We start from the raw sequence: 23047 nt of genomic DNA, 5'->3' as shown, positions 1-23047 counted from the left end.
CAAGTTTTATGTGAGGTGAAGAGGATAGTGTCAGACTGACCAGACAGATAGAAGGTTCCCTGTTGCAGGCCCTGAAGACCCTCCTGTAGCATGTCCCTCCACGACATCCCCCTGGCTGACAAGTAACTCTATAAAGGAGGAAGGATGACAGGTTATATATTAGACGTTAGTGATCACTGTAGTAGAGAAGATAAACAAATGCAAAGGAAATACATTCACTTAAACTGGGTTATGTAACCAGGAGCCGGTTTCCCAATTCCCAGACACAGATTAAGACTATTCATGGACTAAAACAGTAGAAGTACCTGGAGGATCTCTGATTCATAGTTATTGCTGTTCAGAACACCATCCAGGCATTTGTCTGTAAGGTTGAGTTCTGTGGACGAAGACATGTATATTATATTTCTCATACTGGTAAACATGTTATATTATGTGTAAGACATAGGGACGATACAGGCAATATCTTGGTACATTTCCACCACTATTGTCAATAAACTAACCGCAATGATAGTGTTACCTCAGGAATCCCTCAAAAGCACTGTTTAACTAAGCATCAAATCAGCCCAGTGCGAAGTTTCTACCTGTTTATCTACTAAGGTCAATATGGTCAAACCTTATTTGCGATCAAGTACTACAACTTGATACCAATTCTTCTAACCTTAAATTACCTTTTTGTTCAACCTTGAATGCTTTAGTTACCGTTGAAAATATTAGTGACAAACTTTGAAACAGTGGAAGTGCTTAGTAAATCTAGGAGTACTAGAGCAGAGACGCACCACTGAAACGTGCTAGGCAGCCTTGACAGCCGATCCTCTGGCAGCCCCAGTACATGTGGCAGAAGGGCCGCAGGCACGCCACACCTGGCCAACACAAAGAACCACACCCATCAGCACATTCAGCCAAAGCAGCCTTGCCATTGGGACATTAACATTGACTGACAGGCCTGCGGGCCACTCACATTGCTGAGCAGAGAGATGCTGGCCAATGAGCTCGGCGCGGCGGTCTGGCATGGGCTGCAGGCAGCATGTGCAGATTACATGGCTGCCCAGAGGAGGACAGGTGTAATCCTGAGGAGCTGCAGGTGGAGGACAGGACACAGAGAGACATGTCCTCTGGGTCAAGGTCCTGAAGGCTGCACACTGTACTATCCTTACAGAATCTGCAGATGGTCAAAATAGCGCTACAAGCATTCTCTTTCATTGTCCAGGTGAGTGCAACATATTGATAGTTAATTTGATCTGTAAGTGCACTACATTGTGTTGTCATAACTCCCTAATCAACCAACACAACATAGAACGCTTACATATCAGATATAAAAGCATTACATAAATGTAATCCGTTACCATGAGCAACAGATGGGCACATAGTTCAATACCTGTAGTGGGGACATCAGAGCATGTTGATAATGCCCCGGCCCCAGGGGGTATCCCTGCCCTATCCTCAGGGGTTGGTGGTGCTGGTCCTAGAGGAGCTGGTCCTGTGGCCCACAGAACTTGGCAGACCTCCTTCCTGTAGCCTGGACACTGTCTGCACATCACAAAGGGCTGGCTGTGGACACACAACAACAGGAAGAATGTTTAATAGGGAGAAAAACAAACCACACACTAGGGTTGTTGCAGTGACCATATTACCGCCACACTGGCAGTCACGAGTCATGAAGGCAGTCAAATTCCACGTGAACGTTGAGTCACGGTAATTAGACTTCTCCAAGCTCTGATGCTGCTGATGGTCATTAGTAGCCTACCAAACTTGCTAACTGCCTAGTACTCAGCACTATTGTCCCTCTAATCACTCTGACATCAATGCAAATTGATTTATTGTGAAGGTGTAGGCTACATGTCTCCCGAGTGGCGCAGTGGTCTAAGGCACTGCATCGCAGTGCTAGCTGTGCCACTAGAGATCCTGGTTCGAATCCAGGCTCTGCTGTAGCCGGCCGCAACCGGGAGACCAATGGGGCGGCGCACAAGTCGTCCAGGGTAGGGAATGGCCGGCAGGGAGGTAGCTCAGTTGGTAGAGCATGGTGTTTGCAACACCAGGGTTGTGGGTTCGATTCCCACGGGGGGCCAGTATGAAAATAAATAAGAATAATGTATGCACTAACTGTAAGTCGCTCTGGATAAGAGCGTCTGCTAAATGACGTAAATGTAAAAATGTAAATGTACATTACATGGATTTATTAGCCTTTTTTTTATGTAGATGTTCCAAAGGTCTGCATCAGTGGCTTGTAGGCTATATGTGGAAGCCAGGAGATGCCAAATGTGTTTATGTTAATTAATGTGAGGCCGGCAGTTATTTACTTGACAATCACCGGCTGACTACATTTCGTGACCGCCACAGCCCTACCACACACTCTTGGTCACACATACGGTCACAGAAATGGTCACACAGTCACACACAGCTACTCTTATGTCTGACCCAATATCGGATGTGTCACTGTCATTGTCGGAGAGCTCAAAGAGATAATCGGAGCTGCCCTCTTCATCAGAGAAGGAACGCTCAATCTTTGGCTGCAGCATGTCCCGAGTTATCTTGTTCCGGCTGTCCATGCTCTTCAGGTCCTCCTCACTACGACACTTTTCTGTGGACACAGGGTCAACATTTCCATGATTTATTTGGGTCCATCCACACAACAAGAGATACAAAGAAAAGCCTAAAATCTGTAGATATTTGGGGCAAGGCACAAAAGACAAGGAGACACAGACAAGACGTAGACACAAATAACGAGTTTAACATGGGGAAGAGCTGGTCACTATCCCCAGTAGTGTTTATGGGGGTACAAGGGTAGAGTAGGGCAGATTGGATACAAACCTGGGTGTTGGATAAGGTAGGCCTCCACCAGGTTGTTGAGGATGTGGTTCTTGCGGATCCTCTCTACAGGGCAACGGCAGGTGGGGCAGAGAGACGAACGCTCCATCCAGTCAGAGTAACACGCAGCACAGAAGGTGTGCATACAGGGCTGCAGGCTGCATGGGGGACACACAGGGAGCTGATCACATGAACTATGAAACACGCAGTAGAGGCAGCTTTCGGTCTTATAGAACGGAATTAGAATTAGTAGGAATTATAAAATGTGTTTTGTTATTACGACTCTTGATATATTATATTTATTGAAACATTGCCATGTTCATCTACTGCGAGGAGCCACAAGCAATGAAACAAGAGGAGTGGGCCTATTTTCTAATGTAGTAGCAGTAGGTAGAGTCTTGCTGTACCTGACACAGTCATGAAGTAGGTCCTGACAGATGACACAGGTGAGGGACTCTTCCATCTTGTCAGTCTTGGCTCCTTCCACAGTCACAGCAGCTTTTCCCAACAGATCTCTGATAAGAGAAGCCTTAGCTGGGCTGGGGCTGACCACCGCAATACTGGAGGTATGTGGCAGTCCAAAGTCATAGTCCTTATCTAGGAAGGGAAAGGGGGAAACACTGTTATAATCAAGTGTCACCAACCAAGTGTCAATATCCCACAATGTAATGACACAATGCACTGACCAGCACTGTCAGTTTTCCTCCTCTTTCTCTCTGGCTCCATGTCCCCCTCCTCCTTATACAACATTGTGACTCTGTTCTGGGCTTCAGTCTGTCGCGCGTCTGTTGAGCAGAAGAGGTTAGTGTTGTGCTGCCCAGCCTTGCCATCAGCAGCAGAAGGGAGAGAGGATGCACAACATTTAGGACCCTCAGAACATGAGACAGAGAATGATCAAAAGCCCATGAGATTGGGGCAAATTCAGTTATCTGTGCCTGTCTGTGAATATGGGAAGATTTACAAGTAGTAGTGATCATAAAAGTCTGATCATAAAAGTCTGATCATAAAAGTCTGGCATAATATCAGAGGGTAGTAGGTACCTGGCGCCAGACGAAGATGGCGGCCTCGCGACTAGCTCTTAGGAAACTTTGCAGTATTTTTTTTTTTTTTTTAAACATTATTAGCTCAGTAAGTGTTTTGCATCATTACATACAGCCGGGAAAAACTATTGGAGATCAGAGCGGCGGTAACTCACCAGCATTACGACCAGGAATACGACTTTCCCGAAGCAGATCCTTTGTTTGCTCTCTCCAGGGCAACTGAACTGATTCCAGCGGCTGACCCAAAACATCGCCGGCGGAGGAGAGGCACTCGGTGCGGCCTGCTGGTTCGACTTAGGAGGCGCGCACACCACCCACCGCTTCCAAGTATTCTACTCGCTAATGTTCAGTCTTTGGTTAACAAGCTCGACGAACTACGGGCAAGGATTTCCTTCCAGAGAGACATCAAGGCCTGTAACATACTCTGTTTCACGGAAACATGGCTCTCTTGGGATATTCTGTCGGAATCGGTCCAGCCAGATGGGTTCTCAGTTCATCGCGCAGACAGGAATAAATAGCTCTCCGGAAAGCAGAAGGGCGGAGGTGTGTGTTTCATGATTAACAACTCATGGTGTAATTGTAGTAACAGAGGAACTCGAGTCCTTCTGTTCATCCGACCTAGAATATCTCACAATCAAATGCCGACCGTATTATCTCCCAAGATAATTTTATTTGGTTATAGTCAGGCCGTGTATATCCCCCCTCAAGCCGATACCACGACAGCCCACAAAGAACTTCACTGGATCTTATGCAAACTGGAAACCACATATCCTGAGGCTGCATTTATTGTAGCCGGGGATTTTAACAAAGCAAATTTGAGGACTAGGCTGCCGAAGTTCTATCAACATCTCGACTGTTGCACTCACGCTGCTAAAATCCTCGACCATTGCTATTCGAACTTCCGGGATGGTTTTAAGGCCCTCCCCCGCCCTCCTTTCGGCAAATCTGACCACGACTCAATTTTGCTTCTCCCTTCCTATAGGCAGAAACTAAAACAGGAAGTAGCCGTGCTAAGGACTATTCAACGCTGGTCTGAACAATCGGAATCCACGCTTCAAGATTGTTTTGATCACGCGGACTGGGATATGTTATGGGTAGCTTCAGGAAATAATTTAAAACGAATACACTGAAATGGTGACTGAGTTTATCAGGAAGTGTATAGGTGATGTTGTGCCCACTGTGACTATTAAAACCTACCATAACCAGAAACCGTGGATAGATGGCAGCGCGAACCACCGCATTCAACCATGGCAAGGTGACTGGGAATATGGCAGAATACAAACAGTGTAGCTACTCACTCCACAAGGCAATTAAACTGGCAAAACATCAGTATAGAGACAAAGTGGAGTCGCAATTCAACGGCTCAGACACGAGACGTATGTGGCAGGGTCTACAGACAATCACAGACTACAAAAGGAAAACCAGCCACGTCGCCGACACCGACGTCTCGCTTCCAGACAAGGTAAACACCTTCTTCACCCGCTTTGAGGATAACACAGTGCCACTGACGAGGCCCACTACCAAGGACTGTGGCCTCTCCTTCTCCATGGCCGACGTGATTAAGACATTTAAGCATGTTAATCCCCGCAAGGCTGCCGTCCCAGACGGCATCCCTAGCCACGTCCTCAGAGCATGCGCAGACCAGCTGGCTGGTGTTTTACGGAATATGTTTACATATTCAATCCCTCCCTTTCCCAGTCTGCTGTTCCCACATGCTTCAAGATGGCCACCATTGTTCCTGTACCCAAGAAAGCAAAGGTAACTGAACTAAATGACTATCGCCCTGTAGCACTCACCTCTGTCATCATGAAGTGCTTTGAGAGACTAGTCAAGGATCATATCACCTCTACCTTACCTGTCACCCTAGACCCACTCCAATTTGCATACCACCCCAATAGATCCACAGACGATGCAATCGCCATCACACTGCCCTATCCCATCTGGACAAGAGGAATACCCATGTAAGAATGCTGTTCATTGACTATAGCTCATCATTCAACACCATAGTACCCTCCAAGCTCATCATTAAGCTTGAGGCCCTGGGTCTGAACCCCGCCCTGTGCAACTGGGTCCTGGACTTCCTGACGGGCCACCCCCAGGTGGTGAAGGTATGAAACAACATCTCCACTTCGCTGATCCTCAACACTGGGGCCCCACAAGGGTGCGTGCTCAGCCCCCTCCTGTACTCCCTGTTCACCCATGACTGCGTGGCCAAGCACGCCTCCAACTCAAATCATCAAGTTTGTAGACGACACAACAGTCGTAGGCTTGATTACCAACAATGACGAGACCGCCTACAGGGAGGAGGTGAGGGCTCTGGGAGTGTGGTGCCAGGAAAATAACCTCTCACTCAACATTAACAAAACAAAGGAGATGATCGTGGACTTCAGGAAACAGGAGGTGCACCCCCCTATCCTCATCGACGGGACCGCAGTGGAGAAGGTGGAAAGCTTCAGGTTCCTTGGCGTACACATCAGCGACAAACTGAAATGGTCCACCCACGCAAACAGTGTGGTGAAGAAGGCGCAACAGAGCCTCTTCAACCTCAGGAGACTGAAGAAATTCGTCTTAGCACCTAAAACTCTCAAACTTTTACAGATGCACAATTGAGAGCATCCTGTCGGGCTGTATCTCCACCTGGTACGGCAACTGCACCACCCACAACCGCAGGGCTCTCCAGAGGGTGGTGCGGTCTGCCGAACGCATTACCGGGGGCAACCTACCCGCCCTCCATGACACATACAGCACCCGATGTCACAGGAAGGCCAAAAAGATCATCAAGGACATCAACCACCCGAGCCACTGCCTGTTCACCCCGCTATCATCCAGAAGGCGAGGTCAGTACAGGTGCATCAAAGCTGGGACCGAGAGAATGAAAAACAGCTTCTATCTCAAGGCCATCAGACTGTTAAATAGCCATCACTAGCACATTAGAGGCTGCTGCTGCCTATTGAAATCACTGGCCACTTTAAGAAATGGAACACTAGTCACTTTAATAATGTTTACATATCTTGCATTACTCATCTCATATGTATATACTGCATTCATTTCTATAATATTCTACTGTATCTTAGTCCATGCCGCTCTGTCATTGCTTGTCCATATATGTATATATTCTTAAATCCCATTCCTTACTAGTTTTGTGTGTATATGTTGTGAAATTGTTAGATATTACTGCACTGTCAGAGCTAGAAGCACAAGCATTTCGCTACACCCGCTATAACATCTGCTAAACACGTGTATGTGACAAATAAAATTTTATTTTATTTGAGAGCTGTCCTTGAATTTGGGGATTTTTAAAGAGGTAAGGGAGAGTGAACAAAGCTGGCACAATTAAGGGGAGACCATGCTATACTGGTCCAAGAATTTGAGGGGGAAGGCGGCAGGCTTCACAATTAACCAAAACATAGATTTACTTCCCAGTCCCTGCTCCCCCCTCAATGAGCACCATAAAGAGCAAGTGAAGGCCAGGTGGAAAGCCTACCTAAGGCAGAGGAGTGCAGGAGGGAGGCTGCAGAGGAACAGGCTGTGGAGGAGGAGACTGTGTGGAGGAGGTGGGAGGAGGTGGAGGGCTTGGGTTCCTCCAAGGCCTGCTGCTCCCGTGGAGGTCCAACAAGGAATGGCTCCACAGACACACACACTGCTGCGGTAACAGGGAAGGTCTGGGCTTTCTGCTGCATTACTGAGCATCTGGTGGCACCACCTGACATGGTGAGAAAGGGTGGTAAGCAACAAACAAGCTAATTAAGAGTTAGCAGTCAAATATCACATTGATTTGGGTATTTTCTACTTACCAATTGTGTCTTGTGAGAATGTCCTCTCTGGTTTTATGGTCTGATACATGTAGGCAATGTCTATAGGAGCAAGAGATTGCACACCATTGTTATACTTTACTCACTTGAAAAAACAGACGACTCATTCTTCATGAGAAAAAAACAAAACAAGGAAATGAAACTTCAGAACTACTAAAAAGACGACACCGGGCCCATCCATATTGACTCAGAACAAATATAAAATCAGTTGAGCACGTGACTGCAAACACACAACAGATATACAACAACGACAGTATTTCATGAGGATATTCAATAAATATCAGGTCAATAAAAGTATATCAACCACATTCTACACATCAATTGTTCAAAGTGTTCTCACTTTCTGTTTCCAAGCCTGGTACAATCAGATATTCATTGCAAATAAAAAAACAACTACACAAAATAGTAAAGCTGTCAAGCAAATCAGAGTTAATCTCAAGAAAATGGAAGTGCAGTTCTTGGAGAGAGTGGTGGGCAGGAGCGAAATTGCCACCAACCTGACACACCCACTCAACCAGCAGGAGTACCAGCTCATACCTTCAGGCCGCCGATACAGAGTCCATCTTTATAAAACCCTTCACAAAACCGCCAGAGCCTAGAAATCATTTCACTCCCACCAGTATAAGTCAATTGAATAAATAACTGCTCAACCCTAACTGAATTATGAACTGTATCCACGTGTTGTCTGCTGTAGTTATTGCTTGTGATTTATGTATGCATTTATGTACCTATTGGTGATGCTGTGTTGTTGTTTGGTGAGATGCAAGACACATTTCCCAAAAAAGGGACACACAAATTATTATTATTATTATTGAGGCAAAAGTTTGTGAACAATTTATGAAATATCCCCAAAAAGGGAAAATATTACTCTTCCTTTGATAGGTCATTCTTGGCCAACTTGTCCAACTCAGTTTACACACATTATGCAAGTTCACTGTGTACAGTATGCATTATATAACCAAGTGGCAGCACTGGAAGGTACACAGGAAAACAAGTGGCCTAAAAGACCTGTATGCACTAAATCAAATCAACGTTTATTGGTCACGTGCACATGGTACAGTGAGATGCTTACTTGCTAACACTCCTCGACAATGCTTAACAATGCCGTGCACTATGCACTACTAGGGTTGCAAAACTACCGGTAATTGGCCCAACGCTTTAACCGCTAGGCTACCTGGTGCCCTGGTCTATGGCAATCTATTGTAACTTTGGTGTGAATAACTTCACAATTTTTTAAAAATATTTATTTATATAGAATATTCATTTTTTTCATCTTTATATAAGTGTTCATATTGTCCATGACTTTCTAGTGGATACTCCATATGGTTAAAGAGAAAATTGCCTAATTAACAAAAGAAAAGCATCTAATCAACAATGGCATCATTTTCAATTAACTCTGCAAGTCTTCCAACTATTGATATTTTTTCCACAACCAGTTTGGCACCAAAACATTTACAACAAAGACATAGTAAAATAAATAAGTGTGTAAAAAAAATAAAAGATATTTCAAGCTGAAACCCTCCTATTAAACACGAACGGTTTTCACTAAGTTGATGGGTTATATTTAGGATAATGCTTTGTGTCATTCTATTTGTTATATTAAAATGATCTTATTTTATATATTTTACATGTTATATAAATTCCATAAAATCCAGAAAGTTTTCAAAATTCCAGTAGTTTAGGGGTAAACTTAGAAAGTTACTATTTACATACTCTCACTTTGCAACCCTATGCATTACTCATTTATACACACTTTCTGAAGAAAATAAGGAACACGTTATATTCTTTCTACAGCTTAGCTACAATACTCCCAAAAGGGTTCTTTATACATTTACAGATGGATCTTAAATTTGATCACCCTGTTGTTGCAAGAAAATTCCTGCACAGCAGAAAATGCAAACTTGTAGTGTATTGGTGGTTTAAAAAGGCTTTAAACGTTTTTAATTTCTGCATTAAAATTTCAGACTTAATTTGCCCTAACAATAAATGCATAAACCCCTACAAAAATGACAGAGCGAAACACCCCAATCAATATTGGAAAAAACGTACTTTGCCCTGGTTCGTTTTTCCTGTATACAAAGTAGATGACGTCTCCATTCTGCAGCATATGAATCTGCTTCTTCACCAGCTTGGACATGTTAATCACTGTACCATTGGTGCTAGAGGTGTGAAAAACAAAACAAAAACACTGGTCTGTCATTGTATTCAATCAGCAGCCTTGGAAGAAATCCAAGACTAGAGAGGACTGTGTCTCAGTTTTAGCTAGCTAGAAAAACTTTGCTGCAGTTACTACTATAGTAACAATGAACAGTGCATTGATTAAATAGTAGCTTCTCTTCATGGGATATATAGGGATGGAATCGTACCCTACACTATTGAGATACTACACTGTCGCATTCCATCTTTCTATTGGAAAGGTATCCACAATATTCAGGAGCAAAACAGTTTGAGCTGCCACTGTGCTCAATGATGTAAAGCCTAAAGCTTACCGTATGCTTCCCAGTCGAAAAAGTTCACGCATATACAGTGCAAAAGTATTCACCCCCCCTTGGCGTTTTTCCTATGTTGTTGCATTACAACCTGTAATTTAAAATGGATTTTTATTTGGCTTTCATGTAACGGACATACACAACGTAATCAAAATTGGTGAAACAGGAAAAAAATAACTTGTTTAAAAAAAAAAAATCGAAAACAATAAATAACGGAAAAGTGGTGTGTGTATATGTATTCACCCCCTTTGCTATGAAGCCCCTAAATAAGATCGGGTGCAACCAATTACCTTCAGAAGTCACATAATTAGTTAAATAAAGTCCACCTGTGTGCAATCTAAGTGTCAAATGATCTCAGTATATACAGTTGAAGTCGGAAGTTTACATTCACTTAGGTTGGAGTCATTAAAACTTGTTTTTCAACCACTCCACAAATTTCTTGTTAACAAACTATAGTTTTGGCAAGTCGGTTAGGACATCTACTTTGTACATGACACAAGCAACTTTTCCAACAATTGTTTACAGACAGATTATTTCACTTATATTTCACTGTATCACAATTCCAGTGGGTCAGAAGTTTACATACACTAAGTTGACTGTGCATATAAACAGCTTGGAAAATTCCAGAAAATGATGTCATGGCTTTAAAAGCTTCTGATAGGCTAATTGACATCATTTGAGTCAATTGGAGGTGTACCTGTGGATGTATTTCAAGGCCTACCTTCAAACTCAGTGCCTCTTTGCTTGACATCATGGGAAAATCCAAAGAAATCAGCCAAGACCTCAGAAAAAAAATTGTAGAGCTCCACAAGTCTGGTTCATCCTTGGGAGCAATTTCCAAACGCCTGAAGGTACCACGTTCATCTGTACAAACAATAGTACGCAAGTATGAACACCATGGGACCACGCAGCCGTCAAACCGCTCAGGAAGGAGACGCGTTCTGTCTCCTAGAGATGAACGTACTTTGGTGCCAGAAGTGCAAATCAATCCCAGAACAGCAGCAAAGGACCTTGTGAAGATGCTGGATGAAACAGGTACAAAAGTATCTATAGCCACAGTAAAACAAGTCCTATATCGACATAACCTGAAAGGCCGCTCAGCAAGGAAGAAGCCACTGCTCCAAAACCTCCATAAAAAAGCCAGACTTGCAATTGCACATGGGGACAAAGATCTTACTTTATGGAGAAAGGTCCTCTGGTCTGATTAAACAAAAATAGAACTGTTTGGCCATAATGACCATCGTTATGTTTGGAGGAAAAATGTGGATATATTGAAGCAACATCTCAAGACATCAGTCAGGAAGTTAAAGCTTGGTCGCAAATGGGTCTTCCAAATGGACAATGACCCCAAGCATACTTCCAAAGTTGTGGCAAAATGGCTTAAGGACAACAAAGTCAAGGTATTGGAGTGGCCATCACAAAGCCCTGACCACAATCCTATAGAACATTTGTGGGCAGAACTGAAAAAGCGTGTGCGAGCAAGGAGGCCTACAACCCTGACTCAGTTACACCAGCTCTGTCAGGAGGAATGGGCCAAAATTCACCCAACTTATTGTGGGAAGCTTGTGGAAGGCTACCCAAAACGTTTGACCCAAGTTAAACAATTTAAAAAAGGCAATGCTACCAAATACTAATTGAGTGTATGTAAACTTCTGACCCACTGGGAATGTGATGAAAGAAATAAAAGCTGAAATAAAATCACTCTACTATTATTCTGACATTTCACATTCTTAAAATAAAGTGGTGATCCTAACTGACCTAAAACAGGGAATGTTTACTAGGATTAAATGTAAGGAATTGTGAAAAAATGAGTTTAAATGTATTTGGCTAAGGTGTATATAAACTTCCGACTTCAACTGTATACACCTGTTCTGAAAGGCCCCAGAGTCTGCAACACCACTAAGCAAGGGGCACCACCAAGCAAGCGGCACTATGAAGACCAAGGAGCTCTCCAAACAGGTCAGGGATAAAGTTGTTGAGAAGTACAGATCATAGTTGGGTTATAAAAAAATCAGAAACTTTGAACATCCCACAGAGCACCATTAAATCCATTATTAAAAAATTGAAAGAATATTTCACCACAACAAACCTGCCAAGAGAGGGCCGCCCACCAAAACTCACAGACCAGGCAAGAAGGGCATTAATCAGAGAGGCAACAAAGAGACCAAAGATAACCCTGAAGGGCTGCAAAGATCCACAGCAGAGACTGGAGTGTCTGTCCATAGGACCACTTTAAGCAGTACACTCCACAGAGCTGGGCTTTACAGAAGAGTGGCCAGAAAAAAGCCATTGCTTAAAGAAAAAAATAAGCAAACACATTTGGTGTTCGCCAAAGGGAATGTGGGAGACTCCCCAAACATATGGAAGAAGGTACTCTGGTCAGATGAGACAAAAAATTGAGCTTTTTGGGCCATCAAGGAAAACGCTATGTCTGACGCAAACCCAACACCTCTCATCACCCCGAGAACACCATCCCCACAGTGAAGCATGGTGGTGGCAGCATCATGCTGTGGGGATGTTTTTCATCGGCAGGGACTGGGAAACTTGTCAGAATTGAAGGAATGATGGAAGGCGCTAAATACAGGGAAGTTCTTGAGGGAAACCTGTTTCAGTCTTTCAGAGATTTGAGACTGGGACGGAGGTTCACCTTCCAGCGGGACAATGACCCTAAGCATACTGCTAAAGCAACACTCGAGTGGTTTAAGGGGAAACATTTAAATGTCTTGGAATCCAATTGAGAATCTGTGGTATGACTTAAAGATTGCTGTACACCAGCGGAACCCATCCAACTTGAAGGAGCTGGAGCAGTTTTGCCTTGAAGAATGGGCAAAAATCCCAGTGGCTAGATGTGTCAAGCTTATAGAGACATACCCCAAGAGACTTGCAGCTGTAATTGCTGTAAAAGGTGGCTCTACAAAGTATTGACTTTGTGGGGGTGAATAGTTATGTACGCTCATGTTGGCTCATTTCTTGTTTGTTTCACACATAAAAAATATTTTGCATCTTCAAAGTGGTAGGCATGTTGTGTAAATCAAATGATACAAACCAGGTTGTAAGGCAACAAAATAGGAAAAATGCCAAGGGGGTGAATACTTTCGCAAGCCACTGTATTATGACTACATTTTGTGAAGTTTTGGATTTCCGGCCGCGTTTGGCAGGGTTTTTTCGGCTGTTCGAGCACACACATTTTTATCTTAAGGCTTGTCAAAGATTGGTAGCCGAAGTGTACGCCCCTTCGGTGATTGGTCAACAGTAGGGATTCTTCAATAAAGTGTTTGTTGTCATTCAACGACAGACGACTAGTTTTATTACTTCAGAAATACTGCACCAAACATCTTAGTTAGATGTAAAATTGCACGACTAAGACCCCTTCTGCAAAAACGTCAAAATTAATTATAGATTTCTTGAGTTATCTTAGATTAATTCAGACTATTCTGAGGAAGTGTACTTGTTGCCATGGCGTTTCAAGAGGGACAAACAGTAATATTGCCGCTTTTTTCTGGTTTCTTTTCAACCGAAGGTATTTTAAGGAAGTACGCGAGCACAGACATTCACGTCGCCTAGCCAAGTTCTGCTAGGAGCAAACCGAACCCATGTATGCGGACGCCTTAATGCAGTATGCGTGTACAGTAGAGAAATGCTCGTAGAGAAGATGCCTTTCACCTTGCTGACTTATTAGCGCATGGTAAAACACAACCTCTTTAATTGATGGTTAGTGCCATTTGCCAGCTGGTTGCTTTACACTGAAAATTAGACTACACTGTGATGTGCAGTGCTGGGCAGGCAGAGATATGTTCAATCCACCATGAAATACACTGATCAGTCACTACAAACAGGATTACAAACAAAGACAATCTGCATAATACATTTTCCTATAACAATAAAACATAAACCCAGGTTAAAATCTATTTAGCCTACCGGTAATTAACTAAGAAGCAAAATGCTCTACATTATCATATTATCGCATTGTTATACATTCATAATTGATCAGTTGATGCTTGACAAATGGACCTACATTGAGCCTATAGGCTATACAGTACTTGAAGAAAAAAAGAGACTCCCTTCATACCTCGTGTCCTCCAGCCACACCAACCCTGAGCTCTTATCTTGCACTATCTTACAGTGATCCCCTGAGACCAGTTTGTTAGAAGGAAAGGAAAGATCACAGCCTGGTGAAAGAAAAAGTTAAATTATGGTTAATAAAATGCAAAGAAAATCACAACATAGTCGAAGATGACTATTTTCAACATGTCTTGAAGAAGCTCGATAGGCTACTGTTTGTGCTATATTGTATGTAAAAAGCATCATTTTGTTTACGTCATGTTACTGTAAACAAGAACAGGTAGGGCCTACTCATTACCTATTTTAAAAATAGCAGGAAAACAAGTATTTAGGCAATGGCCACATGGCTGATGATATCTTCACGAGTGGGCTTGGAAATATCACATTTAGATTGTACGACTATGCTGATTTATTGTTGATGCATTCCTCTTCTTCTTTTATACCATATTGTGGGCGCTGCATAACATACTATCTCATTAGGCTCAGTCTCTTTGTACTGGAAAGCAGACTCCTGGAACTCGATATAAGAGAGCAGAAAGACACAGACAGAAACCTAGGAGATATAACCTTTCCTTGGGCAAAAAACATACAATAAACTAGCCTACTTAATATTCTGCACACGTTCTCAATAGACGGCTTTGTTATCATCAGAGGGGGTGTCTAAGTTTGGTGAACTAAAGACTAGGGGTATTGTGCCTTGAATTAACTGGTTTTTATTAAAGAGCCCAGACACTGCCCGGCTCTCACGTCTAGGATATGGTATTTGTCTATAAACATCAAGACATTTATAAACAAGATCCTCAAAACAAGCAACATACACTTAATTAAAAGTGTTCAACTATTTTTTTTTTTTTAAACACACACTTTTATGAAAAGTTTGTGTCTTATAGAAGTTATTTACACATTATGAATGTGCAAGCAATAATCATTAATATTTATAACATGGCATTTTGGTAGACAATTTATAGATAATTGTTAGTTATTGTCCTACCGCATAACTTTCTATTTCTTTCATAAATTAGCCTACAATATGGTAGCGGAGTTTCTCAACTCCACGATATGTACAAGTAGCTAACGTTACATATCATGGAGTTGAGAAACTCAGCTAACAATATGGTGAAGTAACTGTGTTAGTGTCACTGTGTGGGATAGTAATTTTACCTTTTCGTCGCCCGACAGTGCATTCCCTGTTGACAAGCAATACTTCAGATTGAGTGTCCATTTTTACTAACTTCCCCCACGGTTGACTCCTTCCACGCTTCTCCATGTCCAAAGCTGATTTGTTCCAGTTTTCTATTTTTTTATTTCACCTTTATATAACCAGGTAGGCCAGTTGAGAACAAGTTCTCATTTACAACTGCGACCTGGCCAAGATAAAGCAAAGCAGTGCGCTAAAAACAACACAGAATTACATATGGTATAAACAAAAACGTACAGTCAATAACACAATAGAAAATCTATATACAGTGTGTGCAACTGTAGTAAATTATGGAGGTATGGCAATAAATAGGCCATAATACTAAATTGTAATTATTTTGCACTAACACTGGAGTGATAGATGTGCAGAAGATGATGTGCAAATAGAGATACTGGGGTGCAAATTAGCAAAATAAATAACAATATGGGGATGAGGTAGTTGGGTGGGCTAATTACAGATGGGCTGTGTACAGGTGCAGTGATCAGTAAGCTGCTCTGACAACTGATGCTTAAAGTTAATGAGGGAGATAAGCGTCTCCAGCTTCAGAGATTTTTGTAGTTCTTCCAGTCATTGGCAGCAGAGAACTGGAAGGAATGGCGGCCAAAGGAGCTGTTGGCTTTGGGGATGACCAGTGAGATATATCTTCTGGAGCGCATACTACGGGTGGGTGTTGCTATGGTGACCAATTAGCTAAAATAAGGCGGGGATTTGCCGAACAGTGATTTATAGATTACCTGGAGCCAGTGGGTTTAATCAAATCATGATGCAATCTCCGCTTTAAAAACACGCCACTTCGATCAGTGGCAGCAAATACGTCATCCAATAATTTAACCTAACGTTAGCTAGCTAACATTACTTTAGTTGAGAAATATGGGACACTTTCTAGCTAGCCAACTACTTTTCCCTTAGCTACAGATTATCTGGTGTAGCAAACTGTAGCTAACGTTAGTTTAGCTGGGAAGTATAAACAATGAAGCAACCACCCTGTCTGGAACAAGAAACGTCAGGCTAGCTAGCTAATGTAAAACATTTGATTAACAAGGCATTGAGTAAGTTCATCTTAGAAGTAAGTCAATCAAACAACTCAATGGTGGACATGCGACAACAAGCAACTTTGTTTTCAAAATAAACCTAGCTAAAGCTTGCTACTAGTTGGCTAGCTAACGTTAGCTTGTTGCAACGCTAGCTAGCTAGCAATTAAACTCAGGTGCTAGAAAGAAATACAATTTAGCTACCTTGAAAATAGAGTTACTATACCCTCAAAAGCACGATTATTTCGTTCGGTTATTTTTGCTTGAAGATGTTTTGTCCCTTCATTTTCCAGTTTGGCGCGCACACACTAGTTCACTTCCTGGCAACCAAAGGTATTTACAGGCATCAGCTGGAGGAGGGGCGGGGAAAGTAATCTGAGAGAATGAGGTCTTCAATGTGATGCCTGCCATTCAACCACCACCACGCGAAGAAGAGAATACTTCTTCTTCTTCTTCTTCGATGATGTTTAACGACGGTTGGCATCCAATATGTTGCATTACCGCCTCCTACTAAACTGGAGCACAACTCCCTTATATTTTGCTTGAAAAATTATATTAAAATAAAATAAAGAAATACCCTACCATCAAACACTACACTCACAAATTAAAAAAAAGTAATAAAATAAAAGAAACCCCACCCTACTCCACTGTTTAAATCTATTTTACCCTCAACCTGAAAGAATGGGACATCACCACTTAACACACCCTGTAACTCTTCTGATGTCAAGTCTTGCACACCCAAATACCTCTCTGCAGCTGCCACCCCAACCTCAATTTTCTTCGATTTACGTTCCATCCCTGCAGTACAATTAATAACCATTGCTATAAATGCTAAAAATCCAATCTTACTGAAACATATATCACTTGTTGGCCTATCCCTCTGTACTTGTACAGATCTACTACTCTCACCACTCCTCCCCCTTGACCCATCTTCCTCTACTTTCTTAACTGCCTCAGCATATGACAACTTCTGCACTACTCTTACCCTGGAAACCTCAACCTGCCTCTCTCGCACGGAACATGTCTGATCCCCAGCCCCATGGGGATCAGTGCTTTCCCCAATGCTACACATTCCTTTGTCTCATGCCCTTCTGCACACTTCTCACACCTTAGAACCTCCCTCCTACACACTGCTGCCACATGCCCATAAGTTTGACACCTGTAACACCGTAATGTGTTCGGCACATTAGCTCGTACAGGATAACTTATATATCCTAACTTCACTTTGTCGGGCAAAGACTCAACTTCAAAACTCAAAAGAACAGACAATGACTCTTCTGTTTCCCCACTCTCGCCACCCTGTTTGCGTCGCACCAAACAACGAGCATCACAAACACCGGGAATCTTCCCCTTCAGTTGGTCAACTTTTACATTTACTGCTACCTCAGTAATCACTCCTTTCAATGGTGCCCTTTTCTTGAGAACGAAACACTTCATATCTCTTGCCCCCATTTGTTTAACTCAGAGCGCCTTCTCCCTCTGACCAGCAGAAACACAAACAATTATCACTAGACCACTTCTGGTTACCCTCACCGATTCCACTACACCCAACTATTTTTTCACCCACCCTGAAACCACAAATGGATCATCCAAAAGGCAAGGGTCCACCTTTTCCACAAACTTCACTCCTACTGTCACAGACTCATCTTTATCCTGACCCTCTGTGCAATCCTCGGGCTCCGAGTACTTCACCACACCTACCACCTCCGATACTTCACCCTCATTCACTTCCATTTCTCCTCCTGTCATCAGCTCACTCTGCTTACATTTTCTACCATTCTTCTTTAACAAATCTTCTCCCTTTTTCCCGCCATTTTTAACCGACTCAAGCTCACAATCTTCCTCCCTCTCTCTCTTAGACCTCCTCTGCCTCTCTATTTCCCTCCATTCCTCCTCCGTATTCCAAGTATATGTCTCCTTATGATAATACTGCACTGACATACATTTTGTTCTTGCTTTCTCAAGGGACGCCATTTACGAGGCTCTCCAACCGAATCTTTGTCTAAAGTTCGCACCATGGGACTCTGGCATCACTGCCTAGCTCTCAATTTTCTTATCTTGTTCTTGGCTAACCCGTCCGAAAAGTTCAGCACTCTCTCGCTTCGCCACAACCTACTGCTCCCGTGTTCTCGGTCAGTGTCGCGCAATCGCCCGTCCTGTATCGAAGTCTGGCTTCCAAGAAGAGAAAATAAACACCTGCTCGTTATTTAATTAGATTAGGAATGTAGTCGTGTTCTTATTTGCAACTTTGTTTAGCTATTTAGATTTACCACTTTTCCCCCAGTAAATGCAAATCAATGTCAAAACCCTGGATATATAACCAGGGGTTCATTGGGAATTTGGAGATGAGGGAGGCCTATATGGGGGAGGGGAGGGGAAGCTAAGGTTAGGGTTAGGTTTGTTGTTGTGGTTGAGGCTAGGGTTAGGGTTGAACTGAGATGTGGACATGAAGTTAGGGTAAGGGTTAGGGTAGGGTTAGGGTTAAGGCTAGGATTGAACCGGAATGTGAACATGAAGCTAAGGTTAGGTTTAGGAGGGGTTCAGTTTGTGATGGTATCGAACCTTAGGTTGCACGAGCCTATTGCAGCTTCCTGCACTGTCTGTTTTAGGGAAAATCAGTCTGGTCTGGAGAGGCTGGGGGACCATGGGGCGGTTGTTTGCCAGAGAGATCAACGGAGTTCAAGAGCTCATAGGAGTCAGCTTTGACGGTTCAATATGAGGAAGACAAGGGCTGATGTAGTGCTAAGGGTAAACAAGTAGAATAAATAATAATAATGCATGCAAATGCATCAATAAATTAAATAATGAAATAATGAAAAATCACACCAAGGGATCAAAGGGATTACGTTTTGTGAAAATAATTGTTACGGTAAAGTGCTTAATTTAAGAATTACAAGAGATTAAAGACAAAATGTTGAGACAAAACGAGACAGGGCAACTCAATCATATTCTTTCCTGAACTTCCTTCTCCTGTTGGTGGCCCTTCTGGTGCTCCTAATTGGGCCTCCAGCCCTCCACCGACCCCACCAGGCAAAGGCTGTATATTAGTTTTTGCCATTCAAATGCCAACCCTAACCCTAGCTCCATGTCCACATCCTTTTCAACCCCTCCCCTACCTTCAACCACAACCCTGCCCCAGCTTCAACTGGGCCCCGTGTAGCTCAGTTGGTAGAGCATGGTGCTTGCAACGCCAGGGTTGTGGGTTTGATTCCCACTGGGGGCCAGAAAGAAAGAAAGAAATACATGTTTTGTATGCACTCACTAACTGTAAGTCGCTCTGGATAAGAGCGTCTGCTAAATGACTAAAATGTAAATGTCCACATCCTGGTTAAATCCTAAGGCTCAACCACAACCCTAACCCTAACCTTATCTCCAGTGATATAGTGGTAAAAAATAGGTGGGTAAACTATGATCGCAGTTCGCAGTGAATAAAGTAACGCTCCCTATACTTTCAATGCATTTTTCTGCAAAAGGTGGGTAAATCCTCCCACTACACCACTGCTTATCTCCAACCCTAGCTCCAGCTTTATCCTATTTTACAGTACTGGAGCTTGGCTCCACCTGGCTCTACCTTTGATCCAGAAGGAAAGTACAATCAAAGTAACAATGCAAAAAATTATAATATGTGTGGCACTTTATCAGGCAATGATGAATAGTACCACGCCTTAGTATCATAGACTGTCCATTTATTAGATTACATATCCCAAATCATTCCACACACCAACTGCATCTTTCAGTGCATTCCAACCCCAACCAAGACAGAACCTCTCTTTACTGGGATCAGGTGGTGTACTGACAGCCCATGTCAAGCCTATCACCAGAGGAACCTGTCGGTCGGTCGGCCTGCAGACAGCAGTGACGTGAGTTAGCGGGCCAGGCTGAGGCAGCAGCAGTCAGCTCACCTCACCGCGACGGTCCTAAGATGGATGGAGGATCCCTGAGGGTCCCCGGCCGGGTCAATGGACGTCTCTTCTCTGTCTGTGTCTGATAACAGAGTGTCAGCCTCTTTAATCTCATTGCCTGTCCGTTTGTGCTGCTCTCCTCTCCTGGCTCTCCTGTCTATCTGCTGCTAGAGCCAGGTGTTATCACTTTGGATGGGGCAGAGTGACAAATACCAGTTCAGAAAAAGAGGTGTGTGTGTGTGTGTGTGTGTGTGTGTGTGTGTATGTGTGTGTGTTTGTTGGGGGTTTGGTGAAATAGCAGCAGGCGGCCCTTGCCTCCGTGTCAAATGCATCTATCTAAAATGTGATTTATGGATGAGGACCTAAAATTCCCCTTACAGTAGCTTGGGGTTGAATAATTATTCTAATGATGGGGGAGATGATATCTGTTGGCTTTGACATTCATCTTCAGACAGAATGGTCTTCTCAGATGACAGGTGACTGAAATCGCGTCTATTTCTTTCATATTTGGAGTATTCCCTTTCAATCCTGATATCTCTGATGTGATTTCTTTGGAATCAACACCAGGAATTAATGCTTGTGAAAGATATGTGGGAAACATTGGGAACCTTCCTTTACAGTAGAATGTGTTCATTTTGTAGACTGTATAGGTACCTTTGTATTAGTTCCTAAATGAATATACACATTACATTTAGTCCTATCATCACATACGGTTATTATATGGTTATCTACCATTATGAAGGAACTGTATTTATAATGAAAATTATGAAGCTGTTTGGAGCTGTATTGAATTGACTCTGTAATCAATGATCTTAGTTTAAGCCTCTCACTACAACTTTACAGGATCTCTCTCATGCTCTGATTGTGTGTGTGTGTGTGTGTGTGTGTGTGTGTGTGTGACTCACTCTGACTCAGTGTGAACAGAACAACCATGCTGTCAGAGAGCTCTGGGAGCACTTGGTCCAGAAGGGACCACTAAAAACTGTGATATAGGATTTTTATAAACTTAAATTACAAGTGTACTAATCTTTCCTGTTTAAGAAACACCAAAGCGTCTGTGTAATAGAAATAGCAAATTAGTCCTTAATGCAGGACTAATCTCTGCAATTCCCCCTCTTCTCTTCTCCGGCAGACAGGCAGTGCATTATTAATGAGCAGAGTGGAGGCTGATGAGTGCAGGGGCCTCTCCTCACTAATGCATTCATTTCTCATTGTTAGCTGTCTGTCTGGAAAAGACAGCAAGGGGCGTGGCAGTCACACAAACACATGTACATGAGACATACACAGCCGCTAACGGAACCCCAACCAATGTTTTTATTTTTTATTTTATTAGTTAGGATAGTAGAATACACAATATGCGATTTCTAAATTTGGTAGTGCATCAGCAGTTTTCCTCTTGTTATGTCAGTCACTGACAGTCACTCAATTAGCCCATGTCAGCTAACATTTTATAGATTGCTAGGTAAGTTAGTCTAGCCAGCTATCTAAACCTTGTAGTGTAAATGTAAGTCGCTCTGGATAAGAGCGTCTGCTAAATGACTAAAATGTAAAAAATGTAGTAATCATGGCTGAAATACTGACCGCAAGGCACGTGCCCAGGGGTCCTGACCTCCAGGGGGCCCCCATTGATTTTGTTAGTCACTCTCACTCAGATATCATATGAACATTGCGTTGGTCATGGCAAAATGTGTAGAATTGCAGGCAATTAGATTTAAAACTGAAAAGTTTCTCTCCATCCCATGGCAAAATGTGTAGAACTGCATTAAATTAATATTAAAACTGATACATTTTCCCTATGCCCCACGGAAACATTTGTAGAATTGCAGAAAATGTACTTTAAACAGCAACATTTTCTCTATGCCCCATGGCAAAACGTATAGAATTGCAGGACATTAACTTTAAAGGTACAATGCAGCCGTTTTTATCTCAATATCAAATAATTTCTGGGTAACAATTAAGTACCTTACTGTGATTGTTTTCCATTTAATTGGTAAAAATAATAATAAAACAATTGTTCTTAGCAAAGGGCAATTTCTCAAGCAAGAATTTAGCTTGGACTGTCTGGGAGTGGTCTGAGTGGGGAGGGGGAAACTGAAAATGTGCTGTTATTGGCAGAGAGGTTTGGAACTCTCTTTCTTATTGGTCTATTAACTAATTTGCCACATGGTGATGTCACTATGGAAGGCCAAAACTCCATCCTACCAAAACAGGCTGAAATTTCAGGCTGTCTTTTCAAACAGCTCTTACACTAAAAGGGCATTATCATCATTTTCAGAATTTAACAGTATTATTCCAACCTCATAATGTGGAAATATATATATATATATATATTGTATATTTATATATAGAGGACCAGTCAAAAGTTTAGACACACCTACTCATTCAAGGGTTTTTCTTTATGGAATCATGTAGTAACCAAAAAAGTGTTAAACAAATCAAAATATATTTTATATTTGAGATTCTTCAAATAGCCAAGTGCAGTCACAAAAACCATCAAGTGCTATGATGAAACTTGCTTGGGCCAAGAAACACGAGCAATGGACATTAGACCGGTGGAAATTTGTCCTTTGGTCTGGAGTCCAAATTGGAGGTTTTTGGTTCTAGTGGGACTATTATTTGTTTTTCAACAGGACAATGACCCAACACACCTCCAGGCGGTGTAAGGGCTATTTTACCAAGAAGGAGAGTGATGGAGTGCTGCATCAGAT

The 23047-nt window shown here is 42.6% G+C and overlaps 1 protein-coding gene across 1 annotated transcript in view; it reads right to left on the bottom strand.

Moving 5' to 3' along the window:
* Positions 1–16785, bottom strand: part of LOC311144972 (E3 ubiquitin-protein ligase CHFR-like) — a 35965-nt gene extending 19180 nt beyond the window's left edge. Inside the window, exons 1-15 of the mRNA XM_084181170.1 lie at positions 16642–16785; positions 15370–15572; positions 14216–14315; positions 9707–9816; positions 7640–7699; positions 7330–7548; positions 3492–3590; positions 3213–3402; positions 2809–2963; positions 2416–2578; positions 1376–1548; positions 959–1075; positions 777–860; positions 306–376; positions 41–128 (exon numbers count right to left, since the gene is read on the bottom strand). Of these exons, the coding sequence (XP_084037296.1) occupies positions 41–128; positions 306–376; positions 777–860; positions 959–1075; positions 1376–1548; positions 2416–2578; positions 2809–2963; positions 3213–3402; positions 3492–3590; positions 7330–7548; positions 7640–7699; positions 9707–9816; positions 14216–14315; positions 15370–15475 (1735 nt within the window). The 5' untranslated portion in view covers positions 15476–15572; positions 16642–16785. The remainder of the gene's footprint in view (positions 1–40; positions 129–305; positions 377–776; positions 861–958; positions 1076–1375; positions 1549–2415; positions 2579–2808; positions 2964–3212; positions 3403–3491; positions 3591–7329; positions 7549–7639; positions 7700–9706; positions 9817–14215; positions 14316–15369; positions 15573–16641) is intronic.
* Positions 16786–23047: the final 6262 nt, after the last annotated feature.

This window comes from Coregonus lavaretus, assembly GCF_964263955.1.
Source record: "Coregonus lavaretus genome assembly, chromosome: 17".
Lineage (NCBI taxonomy): Eukaryota > Metazoa > Chordata > Actinopteri > Salmoniformes > Salmonidae > Coregonus > Coregonus lavaretus.
Note: the sequence above shows the minus strand (reverse complement) of the source record. Positions and strands in the feature narration are given on the sequence as shown.